Raw genomic sequence first — 26195 nt, 5'->3', positions numbered from 1 at the left:
AAAGTCACGATGCATTTCACAGTCCTTACTCTGACAAGAGCAAGGGCTTACAGAAGTCTGATATGGACACCGGTGCTCGGCGGGAAGGGAGCCCCTCTTTCGAGGGGCAAAAATGCGACACAAGGCAGGCGTTACCGGGTCACATGAGGTACCGGTAACGCCACCAGGTTTGGATAGATTATTCGATAGATTATTCAATAGATTATTCTATTCGATACATTATTCGATACATTATTCGATACATAAAAAAAGGAGAAAGAGACACAAACCTAGGCCACGTCGGCAAGGAACTCTTGAAGGTTGTCAAAACACAAGTCAGCCTCCGGGAACTCGGTCTTGACGAGTTGCCACACCCACTCAAAGGGCGTGGCGTAGGTGATGATGTCGGATGCGTCCGAGTCCGCCGTTCCTTTACTGGAACCGCAACCGCCTGTGAGCAGGGCAACGAACTCGCCGGCGGGTGAGGCGATAAGGGATCCCGAGTCACCACCCCTGGAGAAGGTGCCCGAGTCCTGCTCGTGGGGGAGGATGGCGACCCCGAGCGACTCCTGGTTGCCGTTCCGGAAGTACTGTCGGACAAACGACATGAACTTTGTGAGGGTTCCGACGGTGGTGTTGGTGGCGAAGCCACGCTTGAGGACACGACGAACGGTTACGCGATCGCCTTGGAGGAGGTTCAGGTTGGCGGGGTGCTTGATTTGGTCGGTGCTCAGCATGCTTCCGAGAATAAGCAGACCGTTTTCGGGGTACTTGAACTTGGAGGGAACGTCCGCATGCTCGTGAATTAGCGACTTGAGCTTCGCCTCGGACATCTCAGGACCTGGAAGAGAAAAGGGGGGAGGGGTGGGAGAAGCACGGCTGAGATGAGTGACTTTCAGTGAGGATTGAATTGATAATCAGCGCACCAAGGCTCAAGACGTTCCCCATCATAGACGTGAACTTGTCCTTGTAAAGCTCGATGACGCAGAGGTCGCGCGTGTACCGATGACGGGCGACGCCGACACCAATGGGGGGAGCCCAGCGGACAAATCCAATAACTCGGTCCTTGCCTTTGCTCCATTTCCTCTTGATATCGACGAAGAAGATTTTGAGATCGTCGATCTTGCGGAGGATTCTGGCAAGCTCGGTCTCGTGCTCGGTCAGCTTCCTCTGCGACTCGACGGTGTTGATTCCGTTTTCGACCCGGTCTCTGAACGTTGTGATCTTCTTGTCGAGACGTTTGGCTGTGTCGATAAGTGCGCCGATCAGAGCCTTGATAGATGCCAGGTAGTTGTTGAACGCGAGACGGCCCATGACTATGACCTCTTTCTTTGGCATGGATTCTAGCGCAGTAACACAAGTCAGAGAAGCTCTTGAATTCCCTCAAGGTTGCAGAAGTTAGTCACCGTGGTAGCGATACTCGTCGTTGTCTCCGCTGAGCACGAAGAGGTTATGACGGACAGTAATGGCGTAGAGCTTCTCCCCCACATGGAAATAAGGGCCCAGAGTGCCCTGCATCGACGTCTTACGGCCGGCGATAGGAAGACTGAGGGCAACGGAGACATTGTCAATGACGTCTTTGAGGGAGTCGCCGTCTTCGGCTGGGGGGAAAAGGGCTGGGCCGTGGGCGTGGGCGAGCGACGGCTTGTAGGTCGACTCCCTGTAAGCGATGTCGATGTTCTGGATGTGGAGCGAGTCGAGGTAGGCACGGATGTCGAGGGAGGAGGCGTGGGCGACGCTCCCGGTGAGCGTGTCGGGCAAGACTGCAATCCAGATTGTCGGGTTGGTGTAATGGCGGTCCCCGTACTCGACGGTCTGGATGCGGGGGATGTCGTCGTAGTTCAAATCTTCCTCTTCCTTTGCATCGTCGTCCTCGTCCTCGTCGTCGTCCTCGATCTCCCGGTCCGCTGGCTTCTTCAACCAAGTGAATCGGACGAAATCGACGAGCGTAACTTTGATGTTCCTCTGGTTGAGCAGCATCACAACCTAAGAACGAAACATGAGCAAAGAAACTGTTGCGTAACGAGAAGGCCGCGCACCTGATCCCGAACCCCATCCCACGTTACATCTGTACCAAACTCGAAGGTATCAGGAACCGCGACAATCCTCATGAGCCGCTTGTACGCCTCGGGGCCAGAAGGTGCTTCAAAAACGTCATCAGACGTTCTGTAGATGAGCTTGGGTCCGTGTCCCTTGGGTCCCAAGCCGGCGTAGTAAAGATGGGCTTCGAGTTTGGAAACGTCGTACGGGCTGGGCGCGGCAGTGGTGGTGGCGCTCGAGACACTGTCGTCGCTAGCCCAGAGGTCATCCTCGGAGCAACCGCCCTGGTCGGAGGACGGGTTGGCGAAAATGAGAGCCTTCTCGCGACACTCTTTGTCGAAGTCGGCCGTACGAACGTACTCGTCGAGGTTGGGCTCGACGGGGACATCAGCGTCGTCCACTGGATTAAGAGAGTTGCTTAGAACAGAGGGAGAGCGAGAGAAAAGGAATTCTTGATACTCAACTGGGGTTAGATATGTTGTTATCAATCATGATGGGTTGAGACAAGGGTGTGTCGTGAGAATATGAAAGTCGCGGCAGATCACTCCCCAAAAGGGCAGCCTGGCTCGATCCGGGCACCACACAGCTCCATCTTTGAATCTGCACAACCTAAGCCAAGCGTCGATACTTAATGCGCAAGGAAACGGTGGCTATCTTGCACTCGGTCTTGAGCTTGATTGAGACAATTAAGCGCTCATATTATCGTGCGAAATCCGCCCAGATATGGCCATCTTAGTCATCTAGCCCCTAACGCCGGTGCCAGAACATCTTGAACACGAACCACGACGACGACGGCGACCGTCCAAACTCGAGACGACAATGGACGACGAAACCGCCGAGATAGAGCTGGTAAATATCGACATGCTGCTGATATAACAGGGATCAAGCAGGCTTATTCTTGCTTCAGCTTCAACAGAACCTACATAAAACCCGCCAATTATCGAAACGAATGACTAGTAAGTTTCACGAATTCTCATAACAGGCCATTGTCTTATGAAGGCAGCCATTCTCGACAGCTTTGACACGCGAATTGCCAAACTCGAGAAATCGATTCTACCGCTGTACACAGCGGCGCAGTTGCTCAACAAACGGAGGAACAGTACGGCGACGGCTTTCTCGCTTTCGAATGGTGGTCTTATGAAGGCATTTAGACATCGACAAGGCGTTGTTGAAGATTGAAGACATGGCGTCCAACCAGGATGATTTATCGGCGGAAGAGAGTCTGATTCTGAGAGGGTACGTTCCATTTGAATTGCTTGAATCGGATGCTGAGGTCGTTGTTTGTAGTCCACAACCGGGGCAACTACACGTCTACAAAGACGCATTGGAGCGGTTGAACGCCAATATCGCGTTCAAGGGTAGCGATGGAGACGTCGAACAGATTGTAAGTGGCCTTTCTCTGTTTGCCGTTGGAAATCTCTCAACCATTTGACAGGCATCTCTAGTCGAAACAGGGACGAAGAAACTCACTCAACTGTACACCAAAGTCGTCGCGGAAGGCTCTTCAGGGACGACGCCAGCACCGGGCACCGCAGAGTACTCCATGCCCACGTCGTTCCCCGCATCGCTGTTGCCGACACTCTCGCCTGTGGTCAAGTTCCTGCGGACACTGCCCCTGCCATCGACACATCCATCGCATCCCGCCGCACCGACCATTGCAAAGACGTTGATGGAGGCTCAGCGTGGATACGCCGATATGAGAGGAAACTGGGCGGTCAAGTGTTTGGACGGACAAGGGAAGCGCTTGGTCGTGCGGGCAAACGAAGTCGACCCGTTGGTCACTGGTAGAGCATTCGGCGCATGGGTGGAGCTGATACTGGGAACTGCAGATGTGAGTCTTGGTTATTTCACCGTCTCATCTATCCTGACCTCCTCTCTCCAGGAAGAATACAACCTTTTGCTCGAGTTATCACCTCTATCTAGCCCTTCATCAATAGCAAGCGCATACACCGTCCTCCTCGCCCCGATTTTGCGGTTATTCAACACCATCCTCAGCTCCCTCATCGCGCTCACGAAGAAGAACCTCCAGAAATTGAGCTTCCTGGCGCTCTCGGCTTACGAGTCCTTACTCTCGCTGCAGACACATTGGGAAGCCATCCTTGCTCGCGCGTCCGACCAGTTACGTGACAAGAACGAGTTCAAGGACGGTCTGCCTCTGCTGAGAAGCCTGTGCTTGCGAAGCTTCCCTGAATTCCTGGCCGATATAAAACTGAGCACGACGTCTCGTGGCGTTTCGGACACCAATGTGAACCTCATGCAATTCACCGAAGAGGTAAGCTAGCGTTCCCTTGGGTGTTGGGTAACTAACTGTTCATCCGTATCAGACCGTTCTTTACATCTCGAGGATACCGGACGTGCAGGGCGCTGTGTCTGCGGCGTTGACGGCGCTCGGAGACGGCAACTGGAAGATGGGCGAAGGTGTACAAGTTGGCATGAACAAACAGTTCCAAGAGGAAGATGAATCTTCTATCCTCGAGCACTTCCTCAGTACGTTTTTCCATTCCGTATTTGCGAATAACCACTGACATGTCCGTTTAGACGACGTCGTTTCGACAGCGATCACCAGCCTGACCACCATCTCTCGTACCGCCCGTCGCCCACCCTTCGGCTCCGTCTTCCTCCTCAACAACATCTCCTACCTCCGCACGCACCTCCTCCTCGCACCCATCTCACGCGCCGTCCCCGCCCTGCTCTCCTCCTCCACCAAAGACCTCCTCAACTCCAACTACCGCACCGCCAAAGCCGGATACTTTGACGCCAACTTTTCGCCTCTGATGCAGGCTCTGACGGACGACCCCAAGGGCGGGGGCAAGGGCGCGGCGAAGGAAAAGTTTACGAGGTTTTTTGATTTGTTGGATGAGGTTATTGAGCGGCATCGGTTTGCGAGGGTGTTTGAGGAGGGGGAGGAGGGTGCTGAGGATCGGCAGGCGCTTGGAGAGGAAGTTGTTATGTTGGTTGTGCCGAGTTTGCAGAGGTTTATTCAGAAGCAGAAGGATAGGGATTTTAGTAAGAGTGAGTTTGTCCCCCTCTGGATGCTGGATGGCAGAACGGAAATGCTGATGAAATCTCTCTTTCTCATTTCATGCTTGCTTTTTTGTTCTGGTGGTGATCAGATCCGCAGAAGTGTACGTTGCTTATACTTGGTGTTTTTGGCGGTTCGGAGACTTATTGTTGGTGCACTTTTTTCACAGATATCAAGAGAACGCCGGAAGAAGTGGAGTCCCAGCTTCGGAGTGTCTTCAGTTAGATTTCAACCTCGTTTCGTCATGTCGATATCCCTGTATACCAGCTTTATGTTTCGATTCACGATTTCTTCCGCGGTGCGAACGTCGTTTCAGGGGGACAAGTACGGTCTATCCACTTCCTCAAGTATGGCGTAGACATGTATGTATTGTGCTCGCATTCGCAGGGCCTCTTTGAACCCTTGGCATGGTGGATTAGGCTCCTCTGTCGGCGTTTCCGGGGACTTGCTCAGTTAGTCTGACTCGTGTACGATGATGTTGAGGGAGATTGGTCTCCTGCGACGAGGTTGTTGTTGGCAGGCCACCTTTTTGTTACCGGTTACACGTTTGTTAACGTTGGAAGGCTCCGGTGCGATGAGAATTTCCTAGCTAGCAGATAATTATCGATTCTTTGGCTCTTGGGTCAAGGTGGGTGTTGCATCAGTCAACAGGCACAGTAACCTCGTGGTTGTGGTGAAGCGCTCATTGACGGGATGGGCGCTAAACTATGGGAATGGTTTGACGATGACCGCGCACGAAGTCTCGCGGATCTCTCTCCTTCTCACCCCCCATAATCACCATCTTGTCACGCATTGCTGGCTATATTGTCGGGATGACTTTGCTATGAGTCCTTGCTATTATTGTCGGAATAGGGAAACATTGGAATGCATCTCGACTTGTGCTCCCACATGACGAAGCGCGATGGACTGAACGGCGGCCATGTTGGGTCACAACAAGGCGATTAGTATCGACGAGTCAAGGAGACCGTGCTTGGTGCATCACTTCATCCCCGAGGAGCACTGGCAATCCCCAGGTGACTCAGTCGGGATTGAGAAGGTTTGAAGATTTCCAAGGGTTCGACGTCGCCAAAAGGTTATCTATGTAGCCGATTCCAATAGCTAAATAAAGCCCGTGTACTTGTAAATCTTCACGGAATGGAGTATTTCTTGATTTCACTCGTACCTTTAGTGGTCACCCCTACATATACGTACAACGCGATTCGCGAGATCGCCGCCATCAGCGCTGAGCGCCCGTCCAGTTGCCATGGGCGCCAAACACACGGACGCTGCTTCGGTAGCACCTCGTCTCGTTTCCTCTGCCACCTATTGAAATTTGATCATTCGCTATACCATTATGATCGACTTGAACGGATGCGTGATCTGTAATACAGCATTCCTAGTCGGTCGGAGAGAGTACAAGAGCTTGGACGAGCGCTTATCGATGCAGATTTCTTTTCAATTGGCCATGATGGTGGCGTCCCATGCGTGGTGGTGTGGCTATTCCAAGTTGCCAATGCAAGGGCTAGCACGCAGGGCAACGAGCACTGCATGGCCTGATTGGTAGGTAGTCGTAGCGTGGGGTGGATCAGTATAAGTTCGATCCGTTACAAACACAGGAGAGGACAAATTTTCATTCTTTCTCTCTGCGCCTTATTGTGGCACGATGGCCTTACCCGAAGAGTTCATCGAGCGTTTAGCGCTCCACGACGCGGCTATCTTCTACACTGGAAACACCATCGCCGTACTCGACATTGGTAAGTGAGGTCCACAGCCTACCCTCGCGCCCCCAAACTAATAACTAATCGATTCGATAAACTACAGGAATGCAGATCTTCATGTGTATATACGGTCTCTCCGCCTTCATTGGCACGTCTCCCGAGCTAAGGAAAGGTAGACGGCCCTACGTACTCCTGAGCTTCGCGATCCTTGTTCTCTCTGGTATCCCTGCTTGTCTGGACCTTGCAATGGGGTTCAAGGCGCTTTATGGAACCGGCTCGGGTTTGGATTATATTCGTGCGAGGCAGAGGGGGTATCATGATGCGATGGCAACTGTATCGCAGACGTTGTTTCATGCGTATGTGGCTTTGGGGGATGGACTCTTGGTTAGTGCTATCTCGTATATTATGGGGAAGACGTTGCTAAAAGGTTAGGTTCTCACCATCGACGATAGCTTTGGAGATGTTATATCATTTGGAATGACCTTTGGTGGGTCATCATACCACCGCTGACCATCTTTCTAGGATTCATAGGTCAGTACTGCATCACTCGATCTCTGATATCGATATCCCAATTGCTCTTGAACTTGATCAATCTACCTTTCAGGCCTCTCCCTGACCAACATCGTCCGCATAATCTCAAAAACCGCTCGAAGCACCGAACTCCAAGCAGTACGAACCCAGCAAATAACCATCGCCTACACCTTCCTCACCGTCTCCCTCAACGTCATCGCAACCTCACTCATCGCCTACAGACTCGTCCGCGCCCAGCGCTCCTTCTCCCGCACGCTCCCTGGCCGCGGGATGCGTGTGTACAGAGCCGCGGCGAGGATCCTCGTTGAGTCCGCTCTTCCGTTGACGCTTTTTGGGCTTTGCGCTGCTTTGTTTGGGGTTGTGGTTTGGTTCAGGAGGTCCGAGGAGGATGGGAGCTTGGATCTTGGGAGTATGGTTGCTGGGGATGTGTTTGGGGCGCTTTATGCTAGTTTTGCGGTATGTATAAATGTTTCTTTTTTTCCCCTTCTACCTTGGAGGAATAGAGGCTGATTTCGCGTTTTATCTCCTGGAACTTGAAGGCGCTGGCACCGCAGATGATCATATTCCGGGTTACGACTGGGCGGTCGTGGCACACTCGAGATGCTGACCTGCATACTTCGGTGGACGTTCAGAATCGACTCTCCCAGCCTATTTTGTTTAACCATCAGTCCGTGTCCATTAGTGTTGGGGACGTTGAGGACGCACGAGGCATCGGAGAGGGAGGGGTGCAGCACGATGATGGGATACACAAATCTCGTTTAGAAGCTCCTAAAGAGGTCATATAGGTGGTGGATATCACATACATTGGATTAGAATACTTAATGTCAGTTCATTTAATTAGGTCTGACATCGCGATAGATTTCCGTAAATACTTGCATGTTCAAACCAGAGCTTCCTCAGTCCCGTGTCGTTAGTCCACTGGGATCTGCCAGTTCATGCGATGGCTCGACTGAATATCTTGGCTCTTCCACAAGCGATTGCTGCTCTTAATTACCTCCACTATATCGGAACTAAGAGAGTCTACGAGTCGAGGTCGCCGCCCTGAATGTGGGACCGTCGACGACAACTCGATGGGTTGCACTCCCTTTTAAGCGCCCTACTAGTACGTCCTGTCTCTGTGTAGAGCTGATACTTCATCTAGAATACAAGGGTCATCGAGCTTATCATCATGATGGGTATCTGATGGAACTGCTATTCCGCGAGATGGGCCCGTTGCAATATGTCGTTCCATGACTGATGGACAGGTAGCCCTTACTTAAAAGAAAAATGAGAAAGGTGATATATATAACGAGGTACTCAATACGGAGAGGAAAGTATCTCTTGCCGCATACACCGATGCCGTCACAAGAATGGCACATCGACAGAATGGCATTCACCTATGCAATGGCCTTCTACACCAGCAACTTCATGGCCGTCGTTGGACTAGGTAAGTAATACATCACCTTTTTCTATACTCAATCCCTAGACGCTCAACCTCGATCTTCCTTCCACGATTCCGACTTGTAACAGGAATACAAGTGATGATGTGTGCCCACGGCCTCATCGTCTTTCTCAACACGCCTACATGGTGCTAAGCTTCATCATCCTACTTCTATGCTTGATCCCCACATGCCTTGACCTCGCAACTGGATTCGAGGCACTGTACGGCACGGGTTCGGGTATAGGTTACATCCGCGCAAGTCTTGCCCGTGGACCTGGCAACGTAAAAGACATCATTTCGCAATTTCTGATTTACACCTACATCCTACTAGCCGACGCGCTTTTGGTGAGTTCAAATAGTTCACGAGTTGTCTGAAAATTCCGACTTGCCTATACACACCATATTTACTTGCGACAGCTTTGGAGATGCTATATCATCTGGAGCGACGTTGGAATCCAGGTTCTAGTTCTACCATTACTCTTGTTCCTCAGCGTTGTGGGTCAGTTATCACCTCATCAGCATACTCTTCCCCTTCTGACACCTCCTCTTCCTCCTCCGCAGGCCTCTCCATACTCATCCTCGCCCGCATCACAACAGGTGCAATATGGAACACCACCAACCACGCTTGTATCCCCGCATACACCCTCCTAACAGTCTCCTTCAACGTAACCGCCACATCCCTCATCGCCTACAGGTCGGCGAATGAGTGTGTACAAATCAGCCGCGAGGATCCTAATCGAATCTGCTCTTACTTTGACGATATGCGGCTTAGAAGTTAGCGAGCGCAGTCGCCAGAGTCGTCGTCCTCTCAGGACATCATTCAAGTTTATCGTCCCTTGATATCGATGACTTGCAATCCGACCTAACCACCGCGGTGGTTTCAGGGATATCCGAGGCGCTTTATCATAATTTTGCGTTGAGTGGTTACGTCAGAATTGCAGGTCCCTTGGGCAGTATTGGCTTGGACATATTGAACTTATTAATCATATTCCTTTTTACCGGATTTCTCCACAACTGATCATATTCCTACTAGGAGGTCTTACACGCACGACGGGGACTTGGGTCGTGCCTCGACGAATCCCGAGAATCAGACCTCTCGACCTATGGTGTTCAACAGCTTTGGCCACGGTCTGCAGTCTGGACTGACTTCCATCGGCGCTCGGCGGGAGACCCTCGAAGAGGGATCTAGAAGGAGGCAGCAATAATTGAATCCAAGTAGGTACACATGCCTACGTTTGTCAGGGCAACCTCGTTAAAAAAAGGTGTGCAATCGCCCACTTGTTTAAGTCCCGTCGTCAGGTTATTGTTATTGGCATAATAAGGCTCTGCACACAGATCTTATCGCGCCGGGGCCATTCTTCGACTTGAAATGAATATGCTAATGCTGTGATATTAGTCAACAGCTTCTGGCCTACTCTCTGGTATATAAGCCAGCACCTAGTCGATTGCCAGGGTCAGAGACAATTCTATCCTACTTCACCCACTTGTACTACTCCTCCCACTTTCAACACTCGCGATGAACGTCGATTACAGCAAATACACCGTTATCCAAGATGGCGCTAGAATCATCGGGGGCGACTTCGTAACAGTCAATGGCCAACCAGTGGCCCCTGACACCGCACCCCCGGTCTTCAAATCGACGGATGGCACACCACTCGGAAAGACCCCCAATGGTCCAGGCTTCAGCACCCCTAGGGGACCACCTAACGCGACGGGCGGCACTCCTATTTACAACTCTGCTGGCAAGGTCATTCGCAGTGAGTAGTAGTCTTGTCGTCTTCCAGCCCTTGGGAGCCTCTGTCGGCTGATATGAGAGCTATGTATAGTCAAGCATGGCCCCCCGGCGCCCGGCGCGACCAACGTGAATTCGTTGCTCGGGCCCATCCAAGGTGCGTGTTTTGGATGTTAAATCAAAACTTTAAAGGACTTGGTCTGACGTGAAACTGAAACTGCAGCGAATCAAGGACCTTCCAACCAAGCCCAGCGCAAGTGAGAAGCGCGCTATGTACGACTATTGATTCTGTGCAGCCTGTGCGGTACTCGTAGATCGACGTGGCCCGATATTCCCAGTGAACCAATGTCGATATTAGTTCTGTATCTTTTCCAAACTCTATTAGTGACAATCACGAAAGTTGAGCTCACTCTCGGATCTAAGTCCCAGTTGCGTTACGAGCTGTGGGCTCTGCCTTTTGGGGTATGGCACGACCCTCATAGCCGAACTTATGCCAGCGAAGGGTAGGTTGGTCTGGCCTGTTCTTGCAGGATCCGGCGAGTTCGACCTTTTTCCTGAAGTTGGTCTTTACATCGCCGAAAACATAGAGACAGGATTCCGAGGACCAAAGACCGCCAATTATTTGATAGGCCACATTGTACTAAGATACAGGGCGTTACTGACCCTCGAGGTGATCAAATTCGAGTTTTCTACCACCTTTGACTAATAGGGAGTAATAAAGGAAAGGGGAAGCCATCGTCGGAGATATTCATTGACATCACCCACCGAGCAACCCATCGCCAGAGCCCCAGCTTCAAATAGGGGACTTAATTGCCTTAACGAGCTGGGCGCTTAGTTCTCACTGGACGCTCAAGGCCCAAGGGTGTCGAGAGCGGAAGTGTTGGGGAGAGAAAAAAAGAAAGAGAGGAAAGGCTAGCTAGGGAGTTACATGGGTATACCTACGAAGAAGAAAGGGGTAGGAAAAAGAAAGTATCTCCGCGTGTCTGCTTCTATCGCCGCTCGCAAAAGCCGGGGCCAAAACGAGGGCATGAGAAGCGAACACGGGTGATATACCCGCTTTTGCAAGACCATCATGAAGTTTCCGCTGAGGTAGACCCGCAGAGAGGACCTTCGATGCGTCTAAAGCATCAAGGTTAGAGCGATCACTGTCAACGAGTGATAAAGGAAAACATACCTGGTGGTAGAAAAAGCGGGGCTGTCCATATCGATCCCAAGCACTCATAACTGAGAGCGTGGAACGGGGCGGAGGCGGAGACGAGTATAAAGAGCTCCAGCCTTCAGCTTCTCGGACCACTTTCCAATGTAATGGCGACTCCGAGAAGAGCCATCACTAGACGCTGACTTCAGAGAATCTGGGGTAATGTCAGAAGACGTTCGAAACGAACTCGGACAAGTGAAAAGGCTCACCTGAAGACGTGGAAAGTGGCGAGGGCGTCTGAGTCGAGGTCCCCTTCACAGGTCTCGACCTGGATGAGCGTCGAAGTTTGTCTGAGTCTGGGGGAAAAGGGGTATGAGAAACCGAAACAGGAGAAGTGAGAGAAGAGGTCTGAGACTTACCAGACATCAAACGATGCTCCACAGGGTCTCTGTGTGGTGAGGGGAGATGCATCTCGTCAGGATGATGAGAGCGGAGCTCGCACTCGGGCACGAGTCCACAAAGACACCTGTGCAAAAAGGTATTCACACGGCGGCTATCCTTGAGGATCGTACCCTTCTCCTCCTCGAGCGCATCGGCCAAACCGGCGCGATACTTCATGACAGTCCGAGTCCGAACCGCATGCAGCATTTTGAACTGCTTCGACGTGAAGCGTTCGTCGAGCGCCGAAGCGATCGTGAAGAAGGACGCCAAGTAGAGGGCGAGCGCTTCTTCGGTGGACTTGACCCTCAAACCCCGCGCACCGGTGTAGCGAAGGAAGAGGTAGAGTGCGCGGATGAATGTTGAGGGCAAGATGGTGGGGTGGCGGGCGATGGTGCGCTCCATGCACTCCTGGATCGACTCAATGCATTCAGATTGGCCGACCCGAGAGGCATCTCGACCGAAGGTGTCGTGGAGGTACCCGTATATCGCGTTCGCCAAGAAAGTGGTTTGGTGCAGCTGACACTCGGACGAAATCGCCCAGACGTTGTTGTAGAGTTTGGTGTAAGCTGCAGAAGACATCGTGGTTTGGGTGTAAGGATAGGTTTGGATGTCTTAACGTTAACGTAGAAAACGCTATTTATTTATGCACAAATCGCCATCTGGCTTGCGGAAAGTACCGAAGCTGAACACCTATGAGACCGGCTCGAAGACCGAATGGATTCAGAGACTTCTGAGTTGAAGTCGCTTGCTTTCTTGGGGCCGTGTCACTGAGACCCGCGGGGGTCGGATAGTCGCGTCGGTGTCTCGAAGAAACCTCGCGCCTAGTGATGACCGTCGCCCCTAAGTGCGCTTCTAATTGCGTTTGTTTGTTTCGCAAGGCGTCACCTTCCTCGACCTCACACTCCATTTACTTCGCCCGCGAGCTCCACGAGGCCAGATTGCGGGCATCACGTCTTGTTAAAGCCATTGGCGAACTGTTGTTTCATGGAACATACTGAAGCACCACATTGACGGTGCACCGGGATATGCAGCTCGGCCGTCGTCCCTGCCGAACCATAGATGTCATGCTGACCGCGTTGATTTCGTTGACCCGTTGAATGTTGATTGCGGTACGCACATGGCCTATTTTCTTTGTTCAGCGATGTTTAAGGCCACTCATTGAATACTAGAAAAACGATCATTCAAGGAAAGCATGGCTGCTCGCAAGAGCAGCAAGACCATCTTTGACAACCACTTCCGCGCCGAAGGATTCATGGGTCATGAACCTCCAGACATCAGAGGTAGTGATATAGGTGGCTGATATATTGGAATTCCATGTTCGATCTGCGAGCCTCTGTGGCATTAACCAATAAACCGTGGATATCCCTCTTCGAACCTGGCATGACTTGCGGTGAATTCGGTCCCTCGTGGCTCTGTCAATTAGAACGGACAAAATAGGCGCCGGCGACGTTACAGCCACAAGGGCAAACAGGTTCTCATTTCGCGTACGTTTGTGCATACACGTTCAACTAAGAAGTGACAGTTCATCCCAGTCGGATACTGGTGGTCTCCATCATCTTCTCGTTATCGCATTCAATGACTGCGCTCTCGAAGCGAAGCCAGCACCTCCACAAGAACTTCACACAAGCGGTCCACATCAAAGGAAATTAGGTGTTCATATTAAACGCCCATTGAGTGGTCCGACGTTGGTCCGGGCGTCCTCGGCGGGCGCTTGATGCTAGTAAATGATAGCAGCTCAGAAGATAGATAAAATTGGATTCAGAAGCGAAGGTTGAAGTGAAAATAGTGGCCAGAAGCTTTCAGCAAAAGATTACAGCCGACGTACATAATTCATACAGCGGAGAACTTGGCTTGTGCGCTCTTGGGGAAAGTTAATCGATGCGATTTACATAATTTGCTGGCTCTTTGTATTTGGGGAAGTCCAAATCCTACACGCTTCCCGCTACTAGAGGCAGCTTGAAGGGAGCTAAGACATCATAAGTAGCTTCAAGTTGGTCGGAATCGGAAATAGAGCACCAGAGTTGTTGCATCTATTCGCTTAGAGCTACTATGTGAAGCTCGGAGGACAGGCCCCCATGTACATTTATAAAGGGTCTTGCGACCGATGTCAGCAGTTTCCTCACCCTTCGCACCCAATTCATCAGGCTACCAATAACGATCGTCATGGTCAGTGATTCACCCCTCCATGAACGACCTCGCTTACCTGGCGTCATCTAAAACACCACCCAGCAACAAGACTCTAGGCGGGGACCTGATGACCCTTGTGGATACCTCAGGCGCAAGCCCACCAGTGGCCGGCTGAGCCGTTACGGAGGGTGGCTCCCAGCTCAACCTGCGGTATATCGCGAGTTCTTGAAGAGTCAGCGCCAGCTCGGAAGGCAGCGCCGTCGTGCTGCAGTCGAGCATGTCGCCGCCGTTGCACAGTTCGAGAAAGCGATCAGATCAGACCCCGTTATGTCGCAGCTTATGGACCAAGTGTTCCTCCAGGTTGCCAAAGTTCCCGGTTTTGACAATGTAAGGCGATTACCTGTGAATTGCTGCATTGGCACTGAAGTCCTTCTGTTCACAGATCGACAACTTCGAGGAGCTCCTCCATACCATGGATGGCATTGTCACCACAGCGCCGAAGTTCCAGGTTGTTAAAGACGAAGACGGCAATACCGTCGGGGACTCCGTTGGATGCCCCTTGTATCTTCTCCTTGATCTGCCCAGCAACACCTCCGCTGGGTACGATCTCTTCCGCATGCCCGCCTTCAACAAGGTCATGGGGGACGTCTTGAACGAGTGGGGCCGCTATCTAACCACCCCAGATTCGGGAAACGTGCTCAATGAGACAGAAGAGGGCTGGTTCAGTCCTCTCTCTCTTGCTGGCCTGGAGAAGGGGCGCGGACGGTTCAACTCCACTTACGTCTGCCCTGAACCCGACTCTCCCAATCGCGGCTTCACCTCATGGGATGCCTTCTTTACCCGCGCATTTCAACCGAGTGCCCGCCCCGTCATCGCATCCCACGACAAGTCGATCATCCACAACGCATGCGAGTCTACCGTCTATGCCATCTCGCGCAACGTCAAGAAACACGATCGATTCTGGCTCAAGGCTCAACCTTACTCCTTGTACGACATGCTCGACCAGAACGACGAAGACGCGGAGATGTTCGTCGGTGGCACGGTCTTTCAGGCGTATCTCAGCCCCGAGGACTACCACCGCTGGCACGCTCCAGTCGACGGTGTTATTACCAAGACTGTCCTCGTTCCGGGCGCCTATTATGCTGCATTACCCGACGAGGGAGCTGAAGAAGACGATCCCGACCTCAAACCTGGCGATCCTCACGGAGCCAGCACCCGCTCGCAAGGCTGGCTGACCGTGGCGTCTGTTCGCGCCCTCGTCTTCATCAAGGCCGACAACCCAGATATCGGTATGGTGTGCTTCATCGGTGTTGGTATGTCAGAGGTATCTACCTGTGAGACCACGGTTAGGCCTGGTGATCGCGTCAAGACGGGCGACCAGCTTGGCATGTTCCACTTTGGTGGCTCTTCGCATGCACTGATCTTTCCAGCGCATGCTAAGATCACCTTTGCAAATGCCGTCCAGCCTGACAAGCATCTTTGGGTCAACTCAGTCCTTGCCCAAGTGAAGAAGGAGTAGAGGTCAGGACTACAGGACCGTCAGGCGAAGTAGTTGTAGCTCTATTCAGTTACTCTACAACTTTGTTTCTCGATTTAGGACCTGTCTGGAAGGTATTCTAGTTAGCTAGTATCGCTTCAGTATTGAGAAATTAAGCGACTTATCTGGTTTGCGCTTGTCGCGTTTGTGCGTCAATACATCGTTTTAGTGGCAAGGATATACGAATTCTTCTTCGCGGCAGGACTCGTTGCCAGGACACGCATCCTGCTCGACCTCTCCTTCCCGTGACTCACAGGCGTGACCGTGTGATGGGTTTGTGCCTCCAATTTAAGCGCCCAGTCGTTAATCGATCCATCGATCTGGGATCTCTCCACTCACCTCTCAACACAAAGGCACCATGACTGAAGACACTCAAGCCAAGGCGACCGGTCGTGGTAAGTACTTCTACCGCGACCTTGTCACATTCCAGGTGAGGCGACTGTCGAGTTGCAGTCCCCGAATTCATGCCCCATTGTGCCAATCTCACTGTCTTTTGTTTTACACAGGTCGAAAGCACGACCTATCGCCTACCCAGAGAAGGGTTCGAGAGGCAGTCTGAGGTATTCAAGAGCATGTTCGAACTTCCTCAGCCAGAGGGCCCGATTCTTGAAGGAGCGGGCGAAGATAACCCCATAAAGCTGGAAGGAGTGTCGACGGTGCAGTTTGAAAGTTTGGTGGAGATCTTATACCCATCGTATGTCACGCTTCTCTATGAACGTCAAGAAAATCCTTAGATTTTGGCCAGACAGGTACCCTACACGCCGTTGAATAAGGATCAACTCCTCGCAGCGTTGGGAATTGCACAACGCTGGGAAATGAACGAGGTACGTCATTCGAACAACTGTGCTCGAAGCGCTCCTCACCATTGATTCATATTTTTGTTCAGGTCATCCATTACATCGAATCCGCCCTTTTGCGACTGAAACTTTCTGATCTGGAGAAGACAGCCCTAGGGAAGAAACACGGCTTGAACAGGTTACTCGTCGAAGGGTACTTGCCCCTCGTCACAGGATCTAGGGCGCTAGGTTTAGAGGATGCAGCAGTGATTGGCTGGGACTGTGTAGGTCAGCTTCTGTACCTGAGGCGGCTAGTGGACGCCAAGTTCGCGCGAGAAAGGCGATGCGGATGGGAAGACCTTGCATGCATCAAGTGTGGCGGCTGCCCTCGAGAAAATCGTGCGTGGGTCTTTTCAGATTGCAACTGTGCCAAGGAGAACAAGGCGACTCTGGACGTTGTTAGAGTCAAGGTTGTCACCGAGGAGCCATGGTCGGGACCGACATTGGAAAAGATACGAGAGTTTTGCAGAGAGACTATGGCGAAGGAATTGGGGATAGAGTCGGGTGCCTAGAAAACGACGGGAGATTTTGATAACACTTTCAGTTCGTCTAAGTGATTGGAGTTTCTGTATACCGACTAGTTGTACCAGAGTTTGTAGCTTGATAGCAGAGAATACGAAAGATCGTTGCTCAACCATGGGCAAAGTGGATTGCTTCCGCAGCGGAAGCAATCCGGCTGGAGTCGTGGAAACGCAGTACCATTTCCGTTGTGCCGAACCTCTGCCGAGCCGCCCAGCATGGTGCAAGGTCAACTCTGGGGAACAGCTCGATTATCACCTGCTTCCACAGGCTTGCCCTCTTCCACCAACAGACGTTGCCAGTCAGTTTTTCCTGCCCCATTTCCTGCCCTTCTGTGTTGACTCAACCCTCTCTCCTTTCGTCTAGAGCTCCTTTCTGGCTTTGTCTGACCCCTGCCTTTCCCGGATCTTCAGACGGGTCATTTTTCTCCCGGTTTTTTTGACGAAGCGTGCTGTTCAAGTGCATCAAAACGAAGCCTATACCCCGCAATCCAGCTCAACCATGTCCTCGAACACGAACACCGACAACCATGCAAACGCCAACCAACAGTTCTCATGGACAGATACACTCAGCATCGCATTTGCCTCGTGCTCAGCAGCGTCTTCGTCATGTTTTCCATCGTCGTGTCTGCGGAGGGTCCCTTCTGACGACAGCATCCAGAACGAGGGTGGCGTAGGCGGTGGCATAAACCGAATGGACGTCCCAACGAACCCCTTCAACCCCGCCATTAACCGCATTCCCCGTGCTCGTCCAGACGAGCTGCAAGGTCTCCTAGCGGATGCCTACTCAGACAACGACACCGACGCCGAACGCCTCTCCCTCCACTCCAACTTTGGCCGCAACCGCCCCTCGAGGAAGAAGAAGAAACCCAAAAAGATCTCCCTATTCGGGTTTGACCTGTTCGGAGCGGGCAAGGGGAAGGGGAAGAAGGCCCCGCCGATCCATTTGGGAGATGAAGATGACGCGCTGTACGGTAATATCGACGCTGATGATGCTTCTTCGTCGACTACCACCACGACGGACGTGACAGGTCCTGTCAAGCAGAAGCGTCGGCGCGACTCGCGAGCCGCACGTCCGAACGCAAGCTCGGACACTCTTTCCGCCCCGCTCCTCACCGCTTCGACGTCCATGGCGACTTTCGACTCGGACGCCGCCCCACTGCCGTCCTCCGTCATCGAGGAACTCTCGTCGTCGACCTCGGCAGCGGCACTCATCGCAGCCGCGGAAGCTGAAGCACAGGCGTTCAAGCAACAGCAAGCGGAAAAGGAGGCGAGGAGTCAAAGGAAACGTGAGAGGCGTGCTCAGCGGGAGCTTAGGGAGAGATTAGAGCGGGAGAGGTTGGCGCTGGAGAGGTTCAAGATGCAGGGAGTCCTTCCCGAGAGTGGTAATGGTGAAGAGTTTGAGGGATTCCAGGGTAGTGGAAGTGCTGTGCCACCGAGTATGGGAGCGCTACTCGCCAGAAGGAGTGGTGCTCCGGGTACGGGTACGACGACAGGCACGTCAACTTCGACATCGACATCGACCTCGCAGACTGGAAGTGGCAGCCGACACGAGCGACTTGGATCTGTCGTCCAGGCTGCCCCTGTCGCTGAGCCAACAACCCCGGAGGCTGACGAGGAGGAAGCCGCGGATCTAGGTGGGGAGATGTACTCTAGTAAACGTCGTCCTTATGGAAGCAAAAGCTCCAACGGGAGCGACTCGCGCAGTCGAACAAGTCGAACGAGTGCATCATTCTCCCAGAGCGGCCAGGGCCCTCTTCTTCCTACCAATACCCAACAACTATCATCTCTGCCACCATCCCCGCTCACGACCTCTCCACCCATCTCAAACTCGCAATACCCACAACCGTCACCCCTTCAATCAGCCTTTACGACTCCCGCTCCCAATACCCCAGCCTTGGAGAAACCGAAAAAGAAAAAGAAGAAGCACGGCCAAGTGTCCATCTCGTCTACCGCGCGAAGCCACTCCACGACGAGAACCTCTACCTCGAATGCGTCCACCTCCCAGTCGACATCCCTCGCCTCCCCGACATCCACCGGCTTCGGCATGGCCCATCCACACACCCTCGTCCCCGAGGACGGCGACTACCTCCAAATCGTCAGCCCCAGCACAATCGAGCAGGGATTAGGCTTCTTCGACGCGGACGATCTGCCTTCAGTACCCAGCCCCGCTGCAGCCACATTCGACAAGGCTGCTCGGCGCCACGACTTTGATGGGACTGTCGGTGGTGACTTTGATGGTACCGTTGGTGGAGGATTCGACCATGCCCCCATGAAGCAGGATGTAGCTCAGACCCGAGACTCCTCGAGGCGTGGTGATTTCCCTATGGCTGGGTTTGGCCTTGGTGGGGGCGGACGGAAAGCCAGGGACATGGCCAAGTTTTTGGCTAACACGGGTGATCAGGATCTTGACGGTGCTGGAGGACTTTGAGTCTTCACCACCATTTCTCGCCCGTCGATTGACTATTGGTGGCTGACACGACAGTCGGCGCTGCACGGTTGTTTTCTGCAACCTGTGTTCCGCGCCTCATAAAAATACCCCCCATTCCATCGGGCTAGATGCTCGATGCTCGATCTCAACTTTCCACCACTGGATACACCCGATTTCTTGCCGTATACCCGCAGCAAACCGAATCCATTCACTGGACCCCTTTGTACCCTAATACTGGATGGAGTAATCCGTATCCTCATGTTCGATTTCACACCGTTGTACCTATGCTTCATTTCTCATCATTCCTCTCCTCAAGCGCCTAGCGCCCAGTCCCTCCTTTGCCTGTTCCCCCTCCTGCCTGTTCCATAGCTTGTTCCTTCATACCCTTCGTAATTGTTACTTTCTACCTTACCACTAGGCCTTTCTGTAGTATTCCCATACTCCCTTTTCGTAACGACCCCCTTCTGTTGATGATGACGATGATGAACGATTGTAATGACAGCTTGTTTCCGATAAGCGCCCCTTGGAAAAACCGATAGTCTGAAGAAGAGTCGCAGTAGTGCTTGGTACAGGCTTCGCTTGAGAGGGTGGTAGACTCGGATTCCAGACGCTCGATCCCGTCCGTTCGAGCGGACATGCTCGAAACCATCATACTGCCAGCGACGACGACGGTGGTCCCAAGATTCCTGCGACCCATAGAACGTTTCAACTCGCGTCCAAGATATACTGCCTAGATATACCGGCAGAAGTCAGTACATAGGTCTGTATAACCACTTTTCTGATTCCGGGATTTCCTGTGTTCTACGTCAAGGTCAGCCACTTGACGGTGCAAAACAAGAATAACCAGCACACCCACCCATAGCGCACCAAGCTCCTCACAACTGACCATTTCCGACTCGCCTGGTCCAATTCATGGATAGTAATGAGGTGAACAAACGTATCCAAGTCCCACGTAAAACTGCTCTCCATCAACTCCCTCCTCACCTCCGCCGTCCTCTCCCCCCAAACTCCTCAAACAGATCGTCCACACGCTCCTTCGTGTGTATACAATCATCGCGAAAGTGCCTCTCGTGTGTAAAGTGGTGCAAATCGAACGTTTTATGGACGTAGAAGCCAGCACCGTTCTGGCCTCCGGTGCAGTTACGCCATGTGAACATGTCGCGGGGGTGGACGTTTGGGTTGCGCCGTAGGGTTTTGGAGATTTGTTTCTCGTCGTAGAGTTGTTGGAGGAGGGCGATTTGGTACTGGCGCATGGCGGGTGTGTAGTTTAATTTCCGCTTTCGTCTGTCTTATCTGAATTTAGTCCGCCGTTTGAAGAAAAAGAGGGAGATATTGGGGACCCTACCAAGGTAGCTGAGACGCATCTGGGTGCATTCCCTTCGATGCCGCCGTTTCCAATCCTCCCTTTGACAGGTTGGACTGCAGTAGCACATCATGTGGCACCCAGAGCAATATTTAATCCTCTCCATCTCGAAGACCTCGTCATCCGGGAAATGTTCTCGATGCTGTGGATGGGTTAAGATGAGTGCTTTGATTTAATCGAAAACGCCAGATGGGTTTAAACCAAGACGTACAGTACGTACCCCCCAGTTGTCGCAAAGAGCGGCACACCTGACACTACCGAGGTTCTCCAACGCCTTTTCTCCTTCATACATCAGCGCAATCCACGCCCCCCAATCCGGATCGATATGGCGCTTGCTCACGATATCTTCCTCGACTTCCCGCGGCATCTTCCTAATCGCGGTGAAGAGAGCTCGAAGTCCTTCCGGATACCACACATAAGGACAAAAGAGATTGAACAAGTTTAAACCATCTTTTTTGGCCGTATCTCCGCGTGGGGGTTTTGGTGTTTTGCGTAGCAGGTCAACGATGACGGGCATGAGTCCGCTTTCGAGGGCCTCAGTTAGGTTCTTCAAGGGAGGACTGTATGGAGCGCAGATGTTGTTCAGTTGTGATCGGGTGAGGGGTAGCATCATCTCGTGGTCCCCAAATCGTGGGTGTAGTGCGAGGATCGTTTTGGTCCATCGATAAAGATACCCTTCCTTCTTCAGTCGTGCGAGGATGGTCGGGCTCTTGCGGACCTGCTCGGTGATCTTCATCAACGTCCGCGTGTACTCGACGATCATTTCGTTAGAGAACATCGTGTTCTGGCAGAGAGACCCAAGCTCTACCACACGCGCGAGGAGGGTGAGGCAGAACCCCCTCACGTTGTTCCTCGAGGAGAACAGGGTGTCGTAAAAGGTCTGAGGCCCCTCGAGCAAGGTGGACATCCATTTGAGGATAGCGATATAATTGATGTCGACGAGGATACGCCCGTCTCTCGTTTGGTGGGGCGACCAGATGAACAAGGTGAGCGCCATCGTTGACGATGATGAGCGAAGGGCAGACTCGAGTCGCCGGTCAAGCGTCAACATCCCAAGCAACGTTCCCGAGGCCTCGGCTAGAACCTTCACGTCCGGGTCCCCGGCTTTCAACATGGATATCATCGTAACCGTGATCGACTCTATGAGCGCCTCCAGTCTTTCCAGCAGTCTCGAAACGGTCCCTTCTTTGAGCGCCCGACTGACCCCTTGAGAACAGACATTGAGGGCGCGGTTCAGATAGGACAAAGCTGCTAGACGGCGGCCGAGGGCAGCAGCTGGTAACCGTTTAGATCTGCGAGTGTTCTCCTGATTTTCAGGCTCGTAGTCCTGCTCGAAATGCGCCAGGCAGGCATCCAGTGCGTCCAGAGATTAGTTGGATGGTCGTAGGGTGGCAGCCAATTTGAGAAGTGATGACGGACTTCCGTCTTTGGAAGCCTGGATTCACTTGGTCAGTTATTTCGGCCTATTTCGGCTTATAAGTAGACGGTCCCAATCTAGGTTACCTTCTGCGCTAGCTGGGACATTAGGCGCGTACGATGGTTAGAGCGTGCATGCCAAGTGCGCGCGTGAGACGCGCTATGACCCCAAGTTCAAGCGGAGCTTCAACACAGACAAAGCTCCACAAGTGGACTGTGGCCCCTATCCCCATCACTCGGTTGCTTTCCCATCCACTGAAGCCCCAATGGAGAGGCCTGCCCGGATTGCTTGTCCAAAGCTGCAGGCGACCCAGTCTCGATCTAAGACGCCCCGCCTTTAACGCATGGGATTTGTACTAAGCATGCTTGTTCACATGGCATACTCACTCGCGCAGCGTTACATACACCCGCTCTTCCATTCACCGGTCACCTGGGCTAAAGGTATACCTACTACAATTCCATAAGTTGGCTAAAAACACCGTCAATCTGACCCCTTCGACTCCCCGGAACTTTGAAAAACGCGCGACAACGCTTTTTCAAGGGCTTTCCGCACGTCCTCAGGGTCAGCCTCCGTCGGAAGCTCCTTCTCAACATCACTCAACACCACCATGCTCGACATCGTCTTGCAGCTCTGGCACCCAAGGTCCTCTATCCTACTACTACGGCCCCTGGGGTTGTCCTTCGTAAGGTAACCACCACAACCGGGCTGGGAGCACTGAGCGCCCGAGATGCTACAGACCAGCTTCGGTTTAAACCGCCAATCCTGCCTGAACTCTTGCCGCACGAAGGCGATGTGCCCTATACTGTCCCAACCGATCTGGTTCGCTAACTCGACGCTGAGAGGCGTGTCGGAGGTCATGAAAGAGAGGTACCCGTCTGCGAGGAGTTTGGCGAGGCTGTGTTTCTTCCCGAGGATGATCTTGTCCACTTCCGATAGGGGTAGCTTCAAGTTCCTCAGGGATTCCTCGATGAAATGGGCGACCTATAGAAACATTGTCAGGTATTACCAACGCAAGTATGTGAGTAAGCCACGTACGGCATCCATCTCCCAAAGCCGAGCCAGCCTGAGCGCAGCGACGAGCTGATCCCGCGTCCATTCATGGCGGATCTCTCTATCGAACGGAGAAGTCAGAAATGCGTTTATATCCCAGCTGAGCCCGCCTCGTAGATGACGTGGAACTCACGAAGGATAAAGAATCTCGATTATAGCCTCAAATTCCTCCTTCTCTACCTGTGGTATATGGATAGGGTTATCGTCGCTGTTCTTTTCCACATCTCCCCGGGAAACCGTGAAGAGCGTCCTGAAGAACGAAGACTCGCGCTCCAGAGCGTGCTGGGGCACATTGTAAAGCGTATCATCCACCTGTGAGGTGTAGAATCAGCATCCCACACCGTCTAGGTGCCGTTACGGGTCACCTACCTGCAAGATGGCGAATTGGGAGTTGTAGTAGTACTTGTCGCTGCGGGAGGCCTTGTTCATGGGTTTGAGTTTGCGTACTGTAGTTCTGTGAGGTGAAAAGATTGTTTGTGAACAACGCGATACCAGATCTTATCGATGCCACGAGCCACACGGGCGCTTAACCTAATAGTCACACCGTCATGACCTAGGCACGTGGTCACATTTTTCGTGCTGTGCGTTCAAATTGTTCGGAGCAGAGCGCTCGAGCCTACCAAGGACATCTAACGTGGCGGACAAACTGCTGTCCAATTTGATCGAAGTTCGTGCTGTCCACTGGATTGGAAGATACCTGTCCGCTATACTGGCATATGCTCTCCTTCGAGCTAGCAGGAACTGATTTACCGCCATAGAAGCAAAGACAGGCTTTGTCCTCGAGAGGTACACGCGTCCAGTCATCGCAGTTGACCACTAAGGATTGCATTGGACGTGGTAGTGGACAGTGAGTGATATGCCAGACCAGTGGACAGCGCGAGGTCGGATCGCGAGTGGACAGTAGATTGGCCGCCGCAAAGAGGGATGGCACAACCTGTGTTTCCTGCCTGGACTTCGCATCCCATTCGTGGTAATGGATGAAACTTGAAGGTCGGTGTTCATATTGTGGGGCACGTAGCTCAGTATGGCATCATCCAACTGTCTGCGGACTACATCCAGATCTTGGTCGTAGTGAAGATGTAGTATACGAGGAAAAAGGGGTTTCCCAACGGCGGTAAAACGAGATCCGGCAACGCAAACCCAGTCAATTCTTGGCGAATCAAGCAGCAATAGTTCGTTCGAACGTGTGGGTATAAAGTAAGATAAAATAATAACGAGGATCCCTATGAGACGCATCAGTAAATCGTCAAAAGAACAAAAGAGAACAAGTGACAGCAAGACCGAGAGTAGCAGCAAAACGCACCATTCAGGATTCCCAACGCAAGACGTAGAATACAAGTTTGATTTTGGAATTCATTCAGTTGAATATGTTGTTACACTTTATGGCTTCGTCCTTCATGCGACCCCTCCCCCATGGCATCCTCCAGATCGGCGTTCACTCCTCCTCTTCTATCCGTTGCTCAGCCTGCTGTTGTTGTTCCCGCTGAGCAGCAGTCACCGCTGCCGAGGCGCCATTCTAGCACACAACCATCAGTACCTCATCCAGCGTCAACCAACCTCAAGGGCCAATACGATAACCACCCACCTGCCTCAGCTTCGCCAAATGAATTTTCAAGGTCTGCACGTAATTGTCGAACCCCAGCGTACTCATCGCCTGCAAGATATCCTCCCCTCCGATTGTCTTGCGCTTCTCCAGTTGGCATTTCTCGGCGGCTTCGGAGGTGATGAAGGAGATGAACTCGGACACGCATTCTTGTACGCATTCTTTGGCGTCTTTGGCGATTTTGGCGGTCGGTGGAACGGAGGATTTCATGATACGGGCGACGTTGGCGATCTGGAAGCGAGGAATGGTTGAAGAGTGTAGCGTCGGAGTGAGAAGGGCGCGCGAGGAGGGGAGAATAAGGGGTAGGAGGTGAGTGAATGAGAATGAGGCGAAGAATACTGGACGCACCGGTAGAAACCGATCCTGCTCTCGATACTCTCCCACTTCCTGCTCTGTGATTGGTACTTGTTCAGTCGACGGCTGCTGTGGCGCAATAAGCACGTCTGGGTTTGCTGGGTCGCGTGCAGCGAGCAGAGGCTGCAGGTCCGTCATGTTCGAGTTCGGCATGGTGTTCGCGGGGTAGTAGTTTGTGATTTCTTCGTATTGTCAAAGATGCAAGTCCTGGAGAAGGATCGACACGGTTGTGGGTCAGCTTTGTGTTGGGATTCGAAGAAGAATCCAGGTCACGAACCGTCCGTTGGCGACGAGGCCGGGGTTTGAGAACAACCTTTGTTCTTCTGGTCGCTTCCACTTATATCCGACCAGCTTTTCCGCGAGCTCTCGGTGAAAGTAGACAAACGGGTGGCTCTGTTTTACTCAGTCCGTCAACGGGTTCCTAATGTTCGACTTCGAGAAGACCTGAAATAAGAGCTAACTCGTCAGCTTTGATCTAGGCTAATATGTATACACGCCATTCAATACTCACCGCCTACAGATTTGCTTTTGAATAGAGCTTTCTCTTGCAAAGTCGCCCTCGGAGCCAGGTCGCTACCTCGGACTGTCGGCCCTATCTGCCTGTCGTTCGTGAGAACCGTATTTCGTGGTCCTAGTCGTCCTTAATCCCTTTTCACGATGTCACGAGTCGTCCCTGGTTATGTACGTCCTTGGGCCTGGAACCTACCCAATCTCGTTATCGTCTGTACCCCGTTTAGCTGGTATTTCTCACTCACCTCACTGTCCACGGGCCTCCCTGGCGATCTGGCTGGAGTTCGGCGTGTTTTAAACGGTCTATAGCGATGTGTTAGGGATTCAAGCAGCGCTGGCTTGACATTTATGACCCCGTCGACGTCGCGGACAGGGAACAAGAAAGAATCTGAGCAGAGGAAAGGGGCGCGGGACCAGATCTGCTGGTTGTTCCCAGGCTTTCTTGCCGC

The 26195-nt window shown here is 52.5% G+C and overlaps 12 protein-coding genes across 12 annotated transcripts; 7 read left to right on the top strand and 5 right to left on the bottom strand.

Moving 5' to 3' along the window:
• Window positions 1-269: 269 nt before the first annotated feature.
• CC1G_09202 (hypothetical protein) lies at window positions 270-2882 on the bottom strand (the record flags this gene model as incomplete). The annotated part of the gene is made up of 5 exons (XM_001838773.2): window positions 270-871; window positions 906-1322; window positions 1386-1965; window positions 2019-2419; window positions 2801-2882. 5 exons carry the CDS (start codon window positions 2880-2882, stop codon window positions 270-272), a joined length of 2082 nt encoding a protein of 693 aa, XP_001838825.2.
• Window positions 2883-3012: 130 nt separating this feature from the next.
• CC1G_09203 (hypothetical protein) lies at window positions 3013-5266 on the top strand (the record flags this gene model as incomplete). Its single annotated transcript, XM_001838774.2, has 8 exons — window positions 3013-3118; window positions 3171-3255; window positions 3307-3403; window positions 3455-3850; window positions 3902-4291; window positions 4344-4506; window positions 4558-5031; window positions 5211-5266. The coding sequence occupies 8 exons, from the start codon at window positions 3013-3015 to the stop codon at window positions 5264-5266; spliced, it is 1767 nt and encodes a 588-aa protein (XP_001838826.2).
• A 1417-nt stretch (window positions 5267-6683) lies between these two features.
• On the top strand, window positions 6684-8054 carry CC1G_09204 (hypothetical protein; the record flags this gene model as incomplete). The annotated part of the gene is made up of 6 exons (XM_001838775.2): window positions 6684-6774; window positions 6842-7122; window positions 7171-7225; window positions 7261-7269; window positions 7343-7725; window positions 7773-8054. The coding sequence occupies 6 exons, from the start codon at window positions 6684-6686 to the stop codon at window positions 8052-8054; spliced, it is 1101 nt and encodes a 366-aa protein (XP_001838827.2).
• Window positions 8055-8618: 564 nt separating this feature from the next.
• CC1G_09205 (hypothetical protein) lies at window positions 8619-9468 on the top strand (the record flags this gene model as incomplete). Its single annotated transcript, XM_001838776.2, has 4 exons — window positions 8619-8695; window positions 8779-9034; window positions 9107-9188; window positions 9251-9468. The coding sequence occupies 4 exons, from the start codon at window positions 8619-8621 to the stop codon at window positions 9466-9468; spliced, it is 633 nt and encodes a 210-aa protein (XP_001838828.2).
• A 724-nt stretch (window positions 9469-10192) lies between these two features.
• On the top strand, window positions 10193-11046 carry CC1G_09206 (hypothetical protein). The gene has a single exon (XM_001838777.2). The coding sequence runs from the start codon at window positions 10206-10208 to the stop codon at window positions 10452-10454; it is 249 nt and encodes an 82-aa protein (XP_001838829.2). The 5' UTR covers window positions 10193-10205; the 3' UTR covers window positions 10455-11046.
• Window positions 11047-11639: 593 nt separating this feature from the next.
• Window positions 11640-12579, bottom strand: CC1G_09207 (hypothetical protein; the record flags this gene model as incomplete). The annotated part of the gene is made up of 3 exons (XM_001838778.2): window positions 11640-11773; window positions 11829-11915; window positions 11979-12579. 3 exons carry the CDS (start codon window positions 12577-12579, stop codon window positions 11640-11642), a joined length of 822 nt encoding a protein of 273 aa, XP_001838830.2.
• Window positions 12580-14163: 1584 nt separating this feature from the next.
• CC1G_09208 (phosphatidylserine decarboxylase) lies at window positions 14164-15837 on the top strand (the record flags this gene model as incomplete). Its single annotated transcript, XM_001838779.2, has 3 exons — window positions 14164-14166; window positions 14230-14514; window positions 14570-15837. 3 exons carry the CDS (start codon window positions 14164-14166, stop codon window positions 15644-15646), a joined length of 1365 nt encoding a protein of 454 aa, XP_001838831.1. The 3' UTR covers window positions 15647-15837.
• A 185-nt stretch (window positions 15838-16022) lies between these two features.
• Window positions 16023-17012, top strand: CC1G_09209 (hypothetical protein; the record flags this gene model as incomplete). The annotated part of the gene is made up of 4 exons (XM_001838780.1): window positions 16023-16094; window positions 16171-16358; window positions 16410-16488; window positions 16551-17012. The coding sequence occupies 4 exons, from the start codon at window positions 16023-16025 to the stop codon at window positions 17010-17012; spliced, it is 801 nt and encodes a 266-aa protein (XP_001838832.1).
• A 508-nt stretch (window positions 17013-17520) lies between these two features.
• On the top strand, window positions 17521-19449 carry CC1G_09210 (hypothetical protein; the record flags this gene model as incomplete). The annotated part of the gene is made up of 1 exon (XM_001838781.2): window positions 17521-19449. The coding sequence occupies one exon, from the start codon at window positions 17521-17523 to the stop codon at window positions 19447-19449; it is 1929 nt and encodes a 642-aa protein (XP_001838833.2).
• Window positions 19450-20429: 980 nt separating this feature from the next.
• Window positions 20430-22139, bottom strand: CC1G_09211 (hypothetical protein; the record flags this gene model as incomplete). The annotated part of the gene is made up of 3 exons (XM_001838782.2): window positions 21033-22139; window positions 20795-20954; window positions 20430-20737 (listed from the first exon to the last, which is right to left on the bottom strand). Exons 1-3 carry the CDS (start codon window positions 21933-21935, stop codon window positions 20430-20432), a joined length of 1371 nt encoding a protein of 456 aa, XP_001838834.2. The 5' UTR covers window positions 21936-22139.
• Window positions 22140-22709: 570 nt separating this feature from the next.
• CC1G_09212 (hypothetical protein) lies at window positions 22710-24083 on the bottom strand (the record flags this gene model as incomplete). The annotated part of the gene is made up of 5 exons (XM_001838783.2): window positions 22710-23210; window positions 23265-23340; window positions 23413-23591; window positions 23649-23725; window positions 23900-24083. 5 exons carry the CDS (start codon window positions 24081-24083, stop codon window positions 22710-22712), a joined length of 1017 nt encoding a protein of 338 aa, XP_001838835.2.
• A 631-nt stretch (window positions 24084-24714) lies between these two features.
• CC1G_09213 (transcriptional activator) lies at window positions 24715-26109 on the bottom strand (the record flags this gene model as incomplete). Its single annotated transcript, XM_001838784.2, has 6 exons — window positions 25992-26109; window positions 25755-25938; window positions 25514-25629; window positions 25231-25443; window positions 24865-25113; window positions 24715-24795 (listed from the first exon to the last, which is right to left on the bottom strand). The coding sequence occupies exons 4-6, from the start codon at window positions 25387-25389 to the stop codon at window positions 24715-24717; spliced, it is 489 nt and encodes a 162-aa protein (XP_001838836.1). The 5' UTR covers window positions 25390-25443; window positions 25514-25629; window positions 25755-25938; window positions 25992-26109.
• Window positions 26110-26195: the final 86 nt, after the last annotated feature.

The sequence above is a fragment of the Coprinopsis cinerea genome, assembly GCF_000182895.1.
Source record: "Coprinopsis cinerea okayama7#130 chromosome 11 map unlocalized cont3.11, whole genome shotgun sequence".
Taxonomy (NCBI): Eukaryota; Fungi; Basidiomycota; class Agaricomycetes; order Agaricales; family Psathyrellaceae; genus Coprinopsis; species Coprinopsis cinerea.
This window is presented reverse-complemented; position numbering and strand designations above follow the sequence as displayed.

Excerpts from the sequence above, each read along its gene's own strand:
- CC1G_09206 (XM_001838777.2), top strand. The coding sequence starts at position 10,206 with ATGAACGTCGATTACAGCAAATACACCGTTATCCAAGATGGCGCTAGA.